Here is a 14,189-nt window from a genome sequence, read left to right on the forward strand (position 1 = left end):
GAAAACCTACGAGGTTGGACAGACGATCCTACTCCTTGTCACGTACAAGCGGGGAATCGAAACCACGCCACGTGACTCAATGACAGACCTTATGATCTAACCCGTAAGCGTGTTAACCATTCGGATGCAGATAAAGCAAAGTATCTAGTTCAGTGGAAGGACGGGACCCCTATTCCCTCCTTCTAGAACAACAAAATTTTGTTCTTAAAAAGCTGTTATTAAGTTATTTATATTAATAACAAAGCGCATGCTAGATTGTCAGAGCCAAATATTCCAAATCCCACAAAAACGACGAAGAACCGAAAGGCTCCATAATGACCTTGAGGAATATTAAAACATATGGCCCGTTTTAATTAATATTCCCGTCCGCCCTATAGTGCAAAGGTGCATCAATTGTCATGCGTGTTACCGTTATTAAATGCCTATTAATAACAAGCATGATAATTAGAAATCCGGTCATAAAAGCAGGTATGAATACATTTATTCTAATAATCTCTGTATGTACATGTTTGATAAGCAGGTATATTGTTTAATCTGACACCAGGTGACGATGACTTGACAGCCAAATTGTGTTATTTTTTTATTTAATAGAATAATTTTGATCATGTATAAGATTATTGTAACTTGTATGTGATCTGACATCTTAATTGGTTTAAATTTTCTTTGATCTGATCTTGTGATGATGATACCGTACTTAATCTAAATTCAGTTCATGTTCTCTTGTCAAGAACGACATGGTGGCCGAATGTTTAAAAATAAAACAATGTGTTGTCGATCTTCGGTCCTCTACTATTTCGCTCGTGAGTTGGAACCCATGGCTAGGGAGAGAGAGAGAAAAATGGGGTTTAACGTCCACTCGACACAAACTAGGTCATTTCGGGACTAACATATGGTTTAATTTTTTATTTCAATAATTCGCTTGCGCATAGGGGTCTTTAGCCGTGGGAGGAAACCAGAGGACTCGGAGAAAACCCACGTGGCTGGACAGGCGACCCTACTCCTTGTCACGTACAACCGGGGATTCGAAACCACGCCAGTCGACTCAATGACAGACTTTATGATACAGCGCGCGCACGCTAACCATTCACCCCCCCCCCACCCATGGCTAGGAGTAGGGTGTTTGTTGTCTATTGGTTGCATGGTTCCTGATTTCCTGTAGAAATTGTTGCCTCTCTCATATTTTATTGAATGTCTTCACGGCCTGTAAAATATTTGCAGGAATGGTTGGATATTATAATAATCTGAAATGAAATTTTGTTAAAAAGATGTACAATAGAGTTTTTATTTGTTATGAGGAATGTTGTCGATTGTTGATATGCATGTACTTATCTATATTCAATCAAAACTTTTATGTAAAGAAATAAAAACATTTAAGAAAAAAAAAAAATACTAATTGAATGTCGATTTACTTTCTTGAAAATTTGACGGACACATATAATTAACAGTTACCAAAGTGTACACAGTATACCACATCACCCTAGATTTAATATCCAAATACTAATAATACTAGTTGGGTGTTAAACTATTTTGTCTTGCATCAAATTTAATCTCCTTTAAACTAGACTTATCCCCCCGTGTCCTCCCATTGGTATTACCTGTATGTCGTCTGGTGTTTGACGATATCTTTTTTCTATTGACTGTACGTATGTTTCGCCAGACTAAACATGTTTGCTGTGTGCCATTCCTGAAATTTGACTTTAAGGTTGAGGGTTGTTCAAATATGTAAAAAAAGCCCGACTTAAGATGCTTAAGACATATTTAATTTGAACTTTAGCTTGGTCAGCATTATTTACGGAAAATTACGGTAGTTGACCTGGCTTGTAGGGGTCAACTGAAATCTTGTTTGCAAATGAAGGGCCGTCCAGCAGACAAGACGCCATAATAGGTAGTCATCCCTATTCTTAATTCAATACTTTGTTACCTGCGATTGCCCGTTTTGTCCACCATTCTCTGTCAATCAGCGGCAATCTCCTTTAAATGACCCTTCTATCTGACCCCTGGTCAATTGGCATTGTTCGCCTGTCCACTCGTATTCTTCCGCCCATCATCCCTAGAATAATCGCACCCGAATCCTTGAAAAAAAATATGTCATATTAGTATTTGATATAAAAGGCCGTCTGCTGGTGCTCGTTGTCGTCTGTTTGTTATTGATGGTTTATAGGCTATTGAGCTGATTCACGTGATCAACACTTGATAGCATGGATGGCCGGATTAAGCTCCCCGACCGATATTCAATACAAATAGAAGGGGGGAAGCTTTAAGCCTAATGACTTTAATAAACTTTTTTTTTAGAAAGTCTGAAGAAAAAGGGACAATATCGTTTAATAATGGCTGTTTGCTTGATGTGTTATAATAAACGTTGTTTGTAGATATGAATTCTGATAAATCTAGCAATCCTGGATGAAATGATGTGTGAAATAACTAAATATATTTATAGGACACGCAACAATGAACTGGAAGTAAGTTACATCGGCGCCTAGTTATAGGACTTAAACTAACAAGCCCTTCATTTTAAATTGTTCAATTGGAACTCAATTGGAGTACATCAATTATGCATGCACTCTGTTAATCAAAGCGGTAAATACGAAAATAAAAAAACATGAATATTTTAAATAACATTAAAGACGTCACGAGAACGTCACACCGAGATCCTTATATTTGAAGAAATAAGGACCTTTGTAGTGTTTGGGGACTTGATAAAGTTCAACAAAGAAAGATATTTCAACAATTTTGAATATTTTAATATTTTGTACCTGATTTAGTTTGGACTTATAAAAAGACTGTTAACCTTTTCCATGGATTTTTAATACAATGATCAAACCGAATTAGTTATGTAAACGTTTGATGAAGAGAAGAAGCGATATCCAGTGATCATGTAACAAAAATATGTTCCCTTGCTCTGTGTTGTTGACAGCTGGAACATAGACTACATAGGTGCCTTTATATAATCCTCGACTGATTCCTAGTTTAATGTGTATTGTTTCGTTAGGCAGTTGTGGTTCAATGAGAGAGAGAGAGAGAGAGAGAGAGAGGGAGAGAGAGAAAGGGAGATAAAGGGGGGGTACCTCCACTCGATACAAGCTAGGTAATTTCGGGACCCGAAGAAAACACAAGAGTTTGTACAGGCAACCCTAGCTGCGAATCGAACCCTCGCCATTTGACTCATTGACAGACCTTATCATCTAAAGCGCACTGGTTAGACCATTCAGCCACCGAACCCTTGAATTCAATGAGAAGGAGGAAAGGTCGAGGCAAGGCGAACTACCCCCCTTCACTTATACTGCAATCCAAATTGGCGTATGGTATTTGGTAAGATGACTAGGCGTTTAAAGTCCCTCCCTTTGCTTATCCTGATAATATTTTTAAAAGAGCGACATGTCGTGTCAGACTGATTAATGTTCCCATGCCAAAAATAAATCAATTTAATTATATACTTACACGGTTATTTTTTTTCTTTTCGATGTTTTAGAGTTACTATATTAAAATTTAAAAGTTATATAAACATACGTATGACCCTTAATGTTTCTTTTCATTAGATAGTGTGGGTCTATTTACTTAGGAATATTAGGATATGTAAGGGGGCTAACATAAGTATATTATCACTTAATATATAGGCTTTCATTTTTTTGATCTGCGTTCAGATATAAAGACTGTGAATCTACAAATTCGAAAAGGTTTTAAAAGAAAAATTGAAAGAAAATAAGAGTTGCGTATTATTCGGTCAATCTTTGTGGTATATTGGGCTGATATTTGCTAACCACTGGGAGAACAACTGACGGGAACAGAATCTCCGATTCTAATTTATATTCTTTATTCTGTCAAAATGAGAACGAGATATACTGGAGACTTGTAAAGGTTTTTCAACCTAACCAGTGTCGCGAAACTTATTTAAACCAAACTGTTTGACGTCTGATGGCTTGTGTTTTCCACTTTTTTTCTCGTCCGAAGGCTGTCAAATCATTATCATAGGTAATAAAAATAAACCTATAATGCAACTAACACTGTTGGGAATACAGCTAGGATAGGGGTCTAATGCCCTTTTCAGATCGGCGGTAAAATCATTATCATAGGTAATAAAGATAAACCAATAATGCAAGGGACACGGTTGGGAATCCGGCTAAGATATATAGGGGTCTAATGCCCTTTTCAGATCGGCGGTAAAATTGCTATTAGTTGATAATCGAACATTTTTCTTACTCTATATGGACGACCCAATCAGGAGCCAGAATACAAAATCTGTCTAGGTGATTTTTACCATAAAGGCCGACCCAACAATTTCGTATCCCTATATTTTCCATCAAATATACTTGACAAACAGACGCCAACATACCAAATTTATGGGTAATTTGTATAATAAGCCCACATAGTGCGATTTTAGTTTATCACACGAACATTGACGACTGTGCAGCTTGCATATCTTAAAGGTTAACTCTCAAAAAAAGACCCAGTTAATATGTTTCTAAGAAAGGTAAGGTAAAGATCAATTTCCGCATAATACGACTCGATTCAAATTTATTAGACAAATGAAAATGTTTCTGAGAAGGTAAATAGATAAAAATTAGTTAAACTGTTTTTTCCCCAAAAAGTAAAATTCTCTCACGGCCCTTTCGACTATTATTGGGTAATATCAGGCATAAATCAGACCATACCCCTGACTGTGTTGACTCATCCCCATCAAGATACCAGAAATAATAACATAAAGATACACGATCCTCGTCCAACTTTTATAATATGCAATGAAAAAATTCCGTTACGCTACGTGCAGTCATGTTGTCACCGTCACATCATGTTGTTATTGTTAAAGTCAATTGCAGAATAGCTTACGAAATGATATTTACAATATAATTGAGTCTTTTGTTTGCTATGTACATGTGTGTCAAATTCCTTTGGTCGTCTGTGTATTCTCTTTGCTTTGTAATGACTATAGAGAGAGAGGGGGCAGAGAGGGAGTTGGGTCGAAGTGGAGTGATCTTTAGAAGTGGGGGAATCGCAGCACCCGATGAAAAAACGCGATAAAGTTCCCCGGGATTTCCCGGAATGGTTTTCCTTTTGTTATTGGTGCAGGGCGGAGGCGTATTCTAAAATAAGATCAGAACGTTGTTGCGCAGCTGTTTGGACAAAATTTTTCCCGATAGTCCTTCTTCATTTCCCCGGTTCATGTTCTTAAAGATACATTATGGGAGATTCGATAACGAGTTGGCAGTTCTCACTATAATAATTACAAACTAGATAACGCAAAGGCAATTTGCTGAAAATTTCATTCAAATTGATCCACTATGAACCGAGAACTAAGCGAAGGAAATTTCTGCCTAGCCTCGGTCATCATTACTAAAGTCAGTACGTTAAACAACATAGTCTCGATTATCCATTTAATCGTTTAATCGAGAAGGAAAGGTTATGCAGTAAATCAGATCACAATCCACTTAAGATCGCAGGCTAGCGATGCCATCTAGATTTGATTATGGTCTGGATAAGTTAATTAATGTCTAATTAATAATTTAGATAACATTTCAGGCCTAAAGAAAGACCTGCAATAGACAGATTTAGCTCTTGCATAATGTATGTTTAAGTAAGACGTTAAACCTCATTGCATTTCATTAAATAACAACTCCGCCTATTTCTTGAAGCAATTATATCACTTCCAAGTTTTTACACGATTTTCACAATGGTGTATGTCATTATTTGAACGTTGTATTATGATATTGCATTTATGTTGATAGATTAAGTCTACAATTATCTGCCTTCTTGACAACATACTTAAAAGGGATTACAAATCTTTTATTGCACAGTTCAGCAACAAATTCCAATCTTGATAAACTTTTTGTTATTTTGATAAATGGACAACATTCCATTAAAAATAATTATATGATCTACAGAGCTTTTTTATTTGAACATAAAGGCGATTTCAATAGATTTAGTCCAGAAAAGCGCAAAAAAACCAAACAAATGCACAGCGGTATTTGGTAATCGGGTGACACGATTCGGCAACACCGTCTTGTAAATTATCGGTTATCCGATTGTCTCCATCTTCATCTTTTGTCACTTGTAGAATTATCTTACATTAAGTTGAAGACTTTAAAAATATAGCTTTTTACGCTTGTCATCATCTGTATACGTAACATAAACATCATGAGCTTTATTACATACTGACTACACCTTGTTTCTCGTGTGTATTAAGACATCTCTATAAGATATATACATATAAATGCTTTAGAATTAGAAATGTTCTTTGTGCAGCAGTGGGTGTTGTAGGTATTTTAGGTTGACGGGTCTATGTAAACGTCTCGGGATATATTCTCACCCATGTACGAGGTGATCCAAATATGTAAATTATATAGATGGATATTTGGGGATAAATATAGGTTTCATTCTTCCCGATTATAATTGACTTATATTGCGTTATGTAAGTAATAAGTATACGTGAGAAAAATGCACGATAAAATAAGATTCCTGTTTAAAAAATGTGTTGTGAATCTTAATGTATTGTAAGGACATACGATAAAAATGAGGTTTATTTTTGATCCGATACAAATTATAAGGTGGCTTTTTTATAAGTATAAGAATTCAAAGAATATGAATACATTAAAATTAGTATAAAATTCCCACGCAAAAACACATTTTTATGATTACATCATGTAAGAATACGAATTCTTACTTATATTATAAATGCTTCCTTATAAAGAGTTTTCCTTATAAAAAGAAGTATTTTAGGAAGTTTTACTCATATTAATGTGATTCAGCATAAAAAGTCAAATCGTAATTTAAGCTTGTAGTCTTTATCGAATCAAAATTTTGTATATTTTTTGATTTTTTTTTTACATTTTCCTTGTTTGCCCTTTGTCCCCGTCTCTTTCAGTTGACACGGGTCCTCTTTTCACCAAATCATATCGTCGAGACTAAAGTGATTTAGTTCTGTTTGGATTCTTTGGATCCTTACAACATTTGTTTTATCTGTCATGTGCATTTTTATTTGGAGTCACAGGGTTTGTTCCGCGGGGATTTTCCCATCTGACTTCTCAGTGACACATGAAGGCGGCCCAAGCAAAGAAAAGCGTCTAATCTTTCGAATGGGACGAAACCCCGATGCCCCTAATAGTAATTCATTTGTAGCACGTTAAAGGTCACCTCATATTAGGCAGTCGACCCGCTGCCTGGGCAAAACTTCACTCAGAAAACACTGCATAACTTATGCCGGTCTTCGTTAGTAGGGTTGATGTAGAAAGACGTTAAACCCAAATTTCATTTACACTTTAGTTCTAAGCCTAAACATTAAAGTTATATGACTAAACATTAAAGTTATATGACTAAACATTGAAGTTACATGACTAAACATTGAAGTTATATGACTATACATTGAAGTTCCATGACTAAACATTCAAGTTATATGACTAAACGTTGAAGTTAAATGACTAAACATTGAAGTTCTATGACTAAAGTTATAAGACTAAACATTGACTAAACACTGAAGTTCTATGACTAAACATTCAAGTTATAAAGTTATATGACTAAACATTGAAGTTATATGACGAAACATTGAAGTTACATGATTAAACATTAAAGTTATAAGACTAAACATTGAAGTTATATGGCTAAAATATTGAAGTTTATTTGTTATTTTTATATTTTCAGTTTGTATAACGAATGGACCTCTGGGAATGATAACAGGCAGTATACATGACTGGCAGATCACAGCCTCTTCAACATATCCTCAAGACTGGGATAAAGGTTGCAGTGAAAAATATGCTCGAGTTTATTTACCTAACAAGTTAGGTTGGTGCGCAAAGTACAAATCATCTTCAGAATGGCTGCAGGTGGACCTGGGAGTAGCTGCCAGGGTAAGTTAGAATGAGCAAACAAATTAAATGAATGAATAGAGGAATGCATGAAGGAATCAATCCTAAATGCCAATGGAAATTCATAATTGCAAAATGGCAAATCGGCGTGTCAGTGGATTTACTCATAGTTCTACGGTTTTCTCTCAAATTATACGATAAATTATAGTCACGAAATGAATTATTATGTGTTGAGTGGGCGTTAAAGAACGTCTAGCCGTTCGGATGGGATGTAAAACCAAGGTTCTATGTACACGTAGGCATGCAGGTAAAAATACCTTGGCAGTTAGAACTCAACGAAGAGTTGGCGGAATAGCCGCTGTCCGGGCAAAATTCACCTCATAGTAAACTGCATGGCGTATACCCGTCTTCATTAGCAAGACTGGTGCAGAAAAATAAGAGCTCTACACCCTTTTCAATGCATTTCATATATGTCAATAAGTATCGCATATATATTTCGTTCCGTATAAGATTAAAATTTCAATAAAAAATTTGTATTACACTATTCGTAACAAATTGAACTATTTTTTTTTAACTTTATAAAGATATAAATCTAATTTTACCTTATATATTTGAAAGAGTCAGACAAGATGTAATCCGAAGACGTGATTTTACTTTTTAGAATTTCTGACGAGGAATTTAAAATAACATTTAAAATATAAAAAAATGAAAAAAAAATGTCTACCTATAATCTACGTACATAATATGACAAAAGAAATTATAAATTCATATCGGGATCCACCCAGAGTAACATCGTGCTGTTTAGACTTGGTCAATTGATAACATAAATATAACATAGTAACAACACAAGTTAACACAAACATCACTGATGCGAAAATAATAATGTTTAGGATAAAGAGAAGTTCATTTCTTCTTTCTTTTTTTAACAAAGAAAACTATGCCTTTATTGTATAATTGTCCATTAGATATAATCTCGCTTAAAAGGTTGCTAGTACCAGTTTTGATGTTCATAGTTAGAGGATTTGTTAAGGGAAATTTTGCCAGGACAGCGGCGCTATGGCCTGCAATCAGGTGAGATTTTTTTACGTGCAAGCCATGTGTACACGGGACCCCGATTTGTCGTACCATTTGAACGGCTAGACACACTGACAAAGGGAAACCACGCAGGGAAATTCCGGGGAACTTTCTCGACCAAAACCGGAATTGACCCCCGAACTTCCTGGTTATTGAACAAGCACGGTACTCACTGAGCCACGACGGCGTCTTGAGTTTTAAAAGCCGAAGGACTAGAAGGACAAAAAAAAAGCTGAGTTTCCCTTTATATGGAGTGTATCACATGGTTTAGTAGATGATGTCTACTGATTGTCTGTGTAATATTATATGGTGTTAAATTTGGTCACCCAACCAAATAGATTCACGCTTAACTTCTACATTCTTTACATTAGTAATGACTTCCCGCTCATTTTGACTGTGAAATGCCCCCATTTTATCAAAATTAAAATATTTATCCATGATATAAAAATTTTACTATCAAAAATAGGTTTCGTTCGTTGGTTGAGTGACTCTTATGGCAGTGGTTTTTGATTTCATTTGATTAAAAAAAATTTAAATTCAATCTGTTTATTAATATTTCTTCACAAAAGCAGGCATTATATAAAGACCATCATGTTGCTTTTTTATGAAGTAAACTAAATATAGATGTACATTTAAATGAGATGATTCTAATCTGGTTTAAATAACTTTGTCCTTTCTAGACCACTATAAGACATATGAGGTATCAAAACCCCAATTGACTATTAATTGTCAACTTTAACAGAGAGAGAGAGAGAGAGAGAGAGAGAGAGAGAGAGAGAGAGGTGGGGTTTAGCGTCCACTCGACACAAACTAGGTCATTTCGGGACTAACATATGGTTTAATTTTATTTCAATAATTCGCTTGCGCGTAGGAGTCTTTAGCAGTGGGAGGAAACAGGAGGACCCGGAGAAAACCCACGAGGTTGGACAGGCGACCCTACTCCTTGTCACGTACAACCGGGGATTCGAAACCACGCCAGTTGACTCAATGACAGGCCTTATGATAAAGCGCGCGTGCTAACCATTCGGCCATCCACCCCCCCCCCTCCCCTCGTAAACTTTAACATCATAATAACCTAAATCTAGGAGCTATTTCTGAAATCTGACTAGAACACAGATGTCACTTCGTTTCGTTTTATTTAGTTAATTTGGATTCACGAAAGTATAAAAAAAACGAAACGAAATTTAAATCCTGTTGATTGTTTCCCTTCCAACAAAATTTCTGTTGTTTGTTTTGGTCAGTATTTTGGCAGATCAGTGGCGATAAGACGATCTCGAATTCCATTCTAGATCCATGACCTTTCTTTTCCTATAAAGAATTTATGATGTCAGTAATTCAAATATTTCATATAAAAGAACAATGAATATGTAAATGAGGATAGTGTTTACTGGGAACTAGGATCACACCATATCGCTAGTACTCAAGGTAATTTATATTCTAACACTGTCTCATTAATCAAGTCTATTATACATAAACATTACCCAGCTTAAAATGGCTGATATATTTGACTCTTTTGTGTTTTTATGTACAAGCCGCTATCATAAAACTACTCGTCATTTTTTTTTTTATCTCCGCCTTACGTATCAGATGTTTGTTTATTTACATATTAGTTTTCGAAAACTGCTGATATTTCTCAAAACAATTCGTGTTGTTTATTTGTGACAATTTGCCCCGAGGTTACCCGATGCATCGGCCCATTAAATGCAGAGTATGCATACTCTTTATGGAACACGTACCACGTGTCTCATTACTAATGACGACCATCTTGATTTATTTCAAAACTCGCGCTTTCACAACGCAGTTAATTCCAAACGGAAATGAAATGAAATGGAGTTTAACGTCCTACTGTTCTGCTACGACTAGGCTAATGAAGACTTAAATACACCATACTGTGTGCTATGAGGGAAATTTTGCCCAGACAGCGGCGCTACAACCTATTCTTATATCCAGTTGCAGCTGCCAAGGGATCTTTTATGTGCACGCCAATGTGTACACGGGACCTCGACTTTTCGTTCCATCCGAACAAGTATACATTGTCTCTTGCTAGACCCTCGGTCATGAACCACTGACATGGAGGAACCACGCTGGAAAATCCCGATGATTAACTTTCTCGGCCAAATCAGGGACCCCATGTTAGCGAGCTAACGTCTTACTGACTGAGCCACCGTGGCTCCTATTTCCATGCTAACCCTAACCCGTGCATGTTAGGTTTAAGAATTTGGGGCAGAGGTTAAGTCTCCACATAAGCACTGGCCTAGGATGATGAAAAATTAGTTGTTAGGGTTATTAAAGATGAAATATATTTTTTCCGTAAGGGCACTTGGTTGGAAACAATTTAACATCTGTAGTTAAGATCAGATAACTCCCACTATCTAACTTCAATAAATGACTTCCGTAAAAAACCTATTATAATTGGTTGTAAATTGTTATCGTTCAAATGTTCTTTTTACAATAGAAGATGGGGCCAATATTACAAAAAAACCTTCTTAATTGACGTGCACATATACAATAGTGTAGCTTGTAATTGTAAGTGGACCAATTTTATCGGTTTTTTAGAGGGATTGGTTTTTGTAATATTGGCCCCCATCTTCTATATAACGCCACTCCCCGTGATTATATACATTTTAAATGTCGAGCCATCTTCCCGAGTAATTTGTCTTTTTAACAATCAAGTAAAACCTATTTGTTTTAACGGTTTTGTTTGGGGTGTGGAATACATGTTAGTAAGAACAAGTGTCACAAACAATAGTTTATCAGTAATAATATTCTTCGTTGAAATTTATTAATGGGTTACTACTGTCAGTTGCTATAGATAATGATGCATGTTTCTAGAGGCATGTTTATGAAATACCCCATCGATTAATATGTAGTTGTATGGCACTTCAGGCCCGACAAGATGTCATAAGGGTGTATCCTATTATTGCATACTTTTGGCAGGATTTAATAATCCGTATAATTAGTGAAAAGCTATTTCAAGGTGCACAACAGTTGGCTTAGATTACGTGTATGTTTCTGAAAGATAAATTGTTTATTTTTTTTCTCTTTAGTTTTTACAAATCTAAACAATCTAAGGCGATGCTGTTTCGAATTCGTACCAATGCCGGTTCCACCCATTTCCCTCCCCCATCCTCCATTTGTCGCCTTAAAATCCCCCATTTTATAGAATTAGCCCGTTCCTTATAAAATCAACACAGGGCATACCTGTCTTATGTTGTAATCAAATACAGGGTCGCAGTTTTATTCGGAACTCGGTTTGGCTCGGTTCCTTGTGCATGAAATTCGAGTGAAAAGGCACCATTTCCCGACCCAAACTGGGTACCGAGTTAAAACAAGACAGGACCAAGCTATAAAGTTTTATTTTAATCAAAACACGTGTTGTATTATTTAGCTATTACTTTCAACAACCATCGATAATTGCCATAATAATATGTGTAAGGTGGATGACTTTCAAGACGTGTCGTCACTAGATTCCTATCTTGTTGGTGTAACTTTTGAGTAAAATAATTTTTGTCGCAGTTTGCATGTTGCTAATTTTTACAGATAATATCAATTTTATTATACCCTGAAAAACATATAGCACTTCATGTATTGTGAAGTCGTTAACAAAAAGTTACAAAAAATGGTATTTTTAATACTTTTTTTCCTATAAATATTAATAATAAAAACGTCCCAAAACAAAATTAAGTTATGCATGCAATCTAGTTACTGCGCCGTTGTAGTCTAATACAAAGTTTGAGGCCGTAAAAGAATCCGTGATAGATGCAATTCGATGATGAGAAGGCGGAATCGTGGATCTCCAGGCAAAATTAACCGTATTTTAGCCTTAATTAATATGGTGTGAAAGCTGGTATAGCACCAGGCTCTCCTGCACATGGATTCGTTGGGGTTTGGAAAAGGGGGTTTGGGATGAAGGGATGGGGCCTTATATAACGAGATTCCTTCCTTTTATTGTTATGAAAGTGGGACTAGCATATGCTGGAGTAATATGATATCTCTTAAACTCAATACGACAGTCTAGCTACTAATAATTACATCTCCACACCCGCCATATTAAGTACACCGTGATTCAAATGATAAAATACCATTATAATTCAAGATGGCGGAGATTGCATTCAGCTTCTTTTTGTATCGTACATTTTGTATGATGTATAGATGTTGTAAAACTCGTCAAAAGAAACGTGCAGGGTCCATTTTTGTTCTCTTTTTTTTGTGCAAAAATAATTAGAGCATCGAGTCTATCCTTGTCGTCATATCACTCCTTCTCAAAACCTCTGAAACTTCTTATATTGTCCACTGCTCTGTACGTGAAAACATATTTTTATGGGATGTTATTTTCCCTTTTCAATCCCCTGTGATTTTTGTCGCAACAATTGTCCTATAGAGGAAATTAAAGGTAGGCTAATGTTACGAGATATGTTCAATACTCAACGGCGGCAATAGTCTATAAATAGTATCATTCGTCAAGTTTCGTTTGAAATGTGCCCGCACTTCCGGTAGCCTAAACATTCAGTAGCGAGACTTGATAAGGACGATCCTAGCTTCTATGGAACAAAACTATAAAGTCCAGTTCACAAATTCGATCAAAAGATAGGAGACTCGCCACAATGAGGGACATTGCAATACTTGGAAGTGGTACTAGTTCTTCCGGAAGGAGGAAGCCTAACCAGCCTTGCGTAAGAACGATCTGAAAAATGAAAATGTTCCGATTGCTTTCGATTCATTGCTTTAATTTTTCTATATTTTTTTATTTCAGGTTACAGGAGCAATGACACAGGGCAGAGGTGACGGCGTCGAATGGGTTACGTCATTTATGATTTCTTACTCCATGGACGCCTTCCATTGGCAATACGTCACAGATCACTATGGCAACCAAAGGGTAAGAACATTTGATTCATCGTTTGTCAAAAGTCGTGGCTCTTTAATATATTATCACCCCCTGTGTGAAAAAGGTTCATTGGCACTTTCCGGTAGTTAGCAAGAAGTATGACTGTATGTACGAAACTTTGGCGTAAGAGCTTAATTTTGACCATGACATCACGCCCTTAAAATAGATGAAGAAATTCTCACAGTCCAGATTAGTACGAAACCTTTTATAATCCACTTCTTTTAACGATTGGAAATATTCACACGCGGTGTGATCTACATGTTGTGAAGGGATTAAAACATGTTTTCTATTTCAATTATACAAGTTGTTTCAAGGGACATTCGCTCGAAGATCTTTTTTATGAAAAGGCAAAAAGGTTATCTCTAAACTTCTGGAAGAACAATCTTTAAGGCCAATTTGAACTTCCATGGCAATGTTTAATACGAAATAAATATTTC

General features: G+C 36.0%; 1 protein-coding gene across 4 annotated transcripts in view; it reads left to right on the forward strand.

Moving 5' to 3' along the window:
* LOC126824440 (lactadherin) overlaps nt 1-14,189 on the forward strand; it is a 138,747-nt gene that overhangs the window by 95,217 nt on the left and 29,341 nt on the right. For all 4 annotated transcript variants that reach the window (XM_050553670.2, XM_050553669.2, XM_056101836.1 and 1 more), the window contains exons 3-4: nt 7,630-7,835; nt 13,621-13,743. In XM_050553670.2, coding sequence (XP_050409627.1) covers nt 7,630-7,835; nt 13,621-13,743 — 329 coding nt within the window. The remainder of the gene's footprint in view (nt 1-7,629; nt 7,836-13,620; nt 13,744-14,189) is intronic.

Source organism: Patella vulgata, chromosome 6 (genome assembly GCF_932274485.2).
Source record: "Patella vulgata chromosome 6, xgPatVulg1.2, whole genome shotgun sequence".
Taxonomy (NCBI): Eukaryota; Metazoa; Mollusca; class Gastropoda; family Patellidae; genus Patella; species Patella vulgata.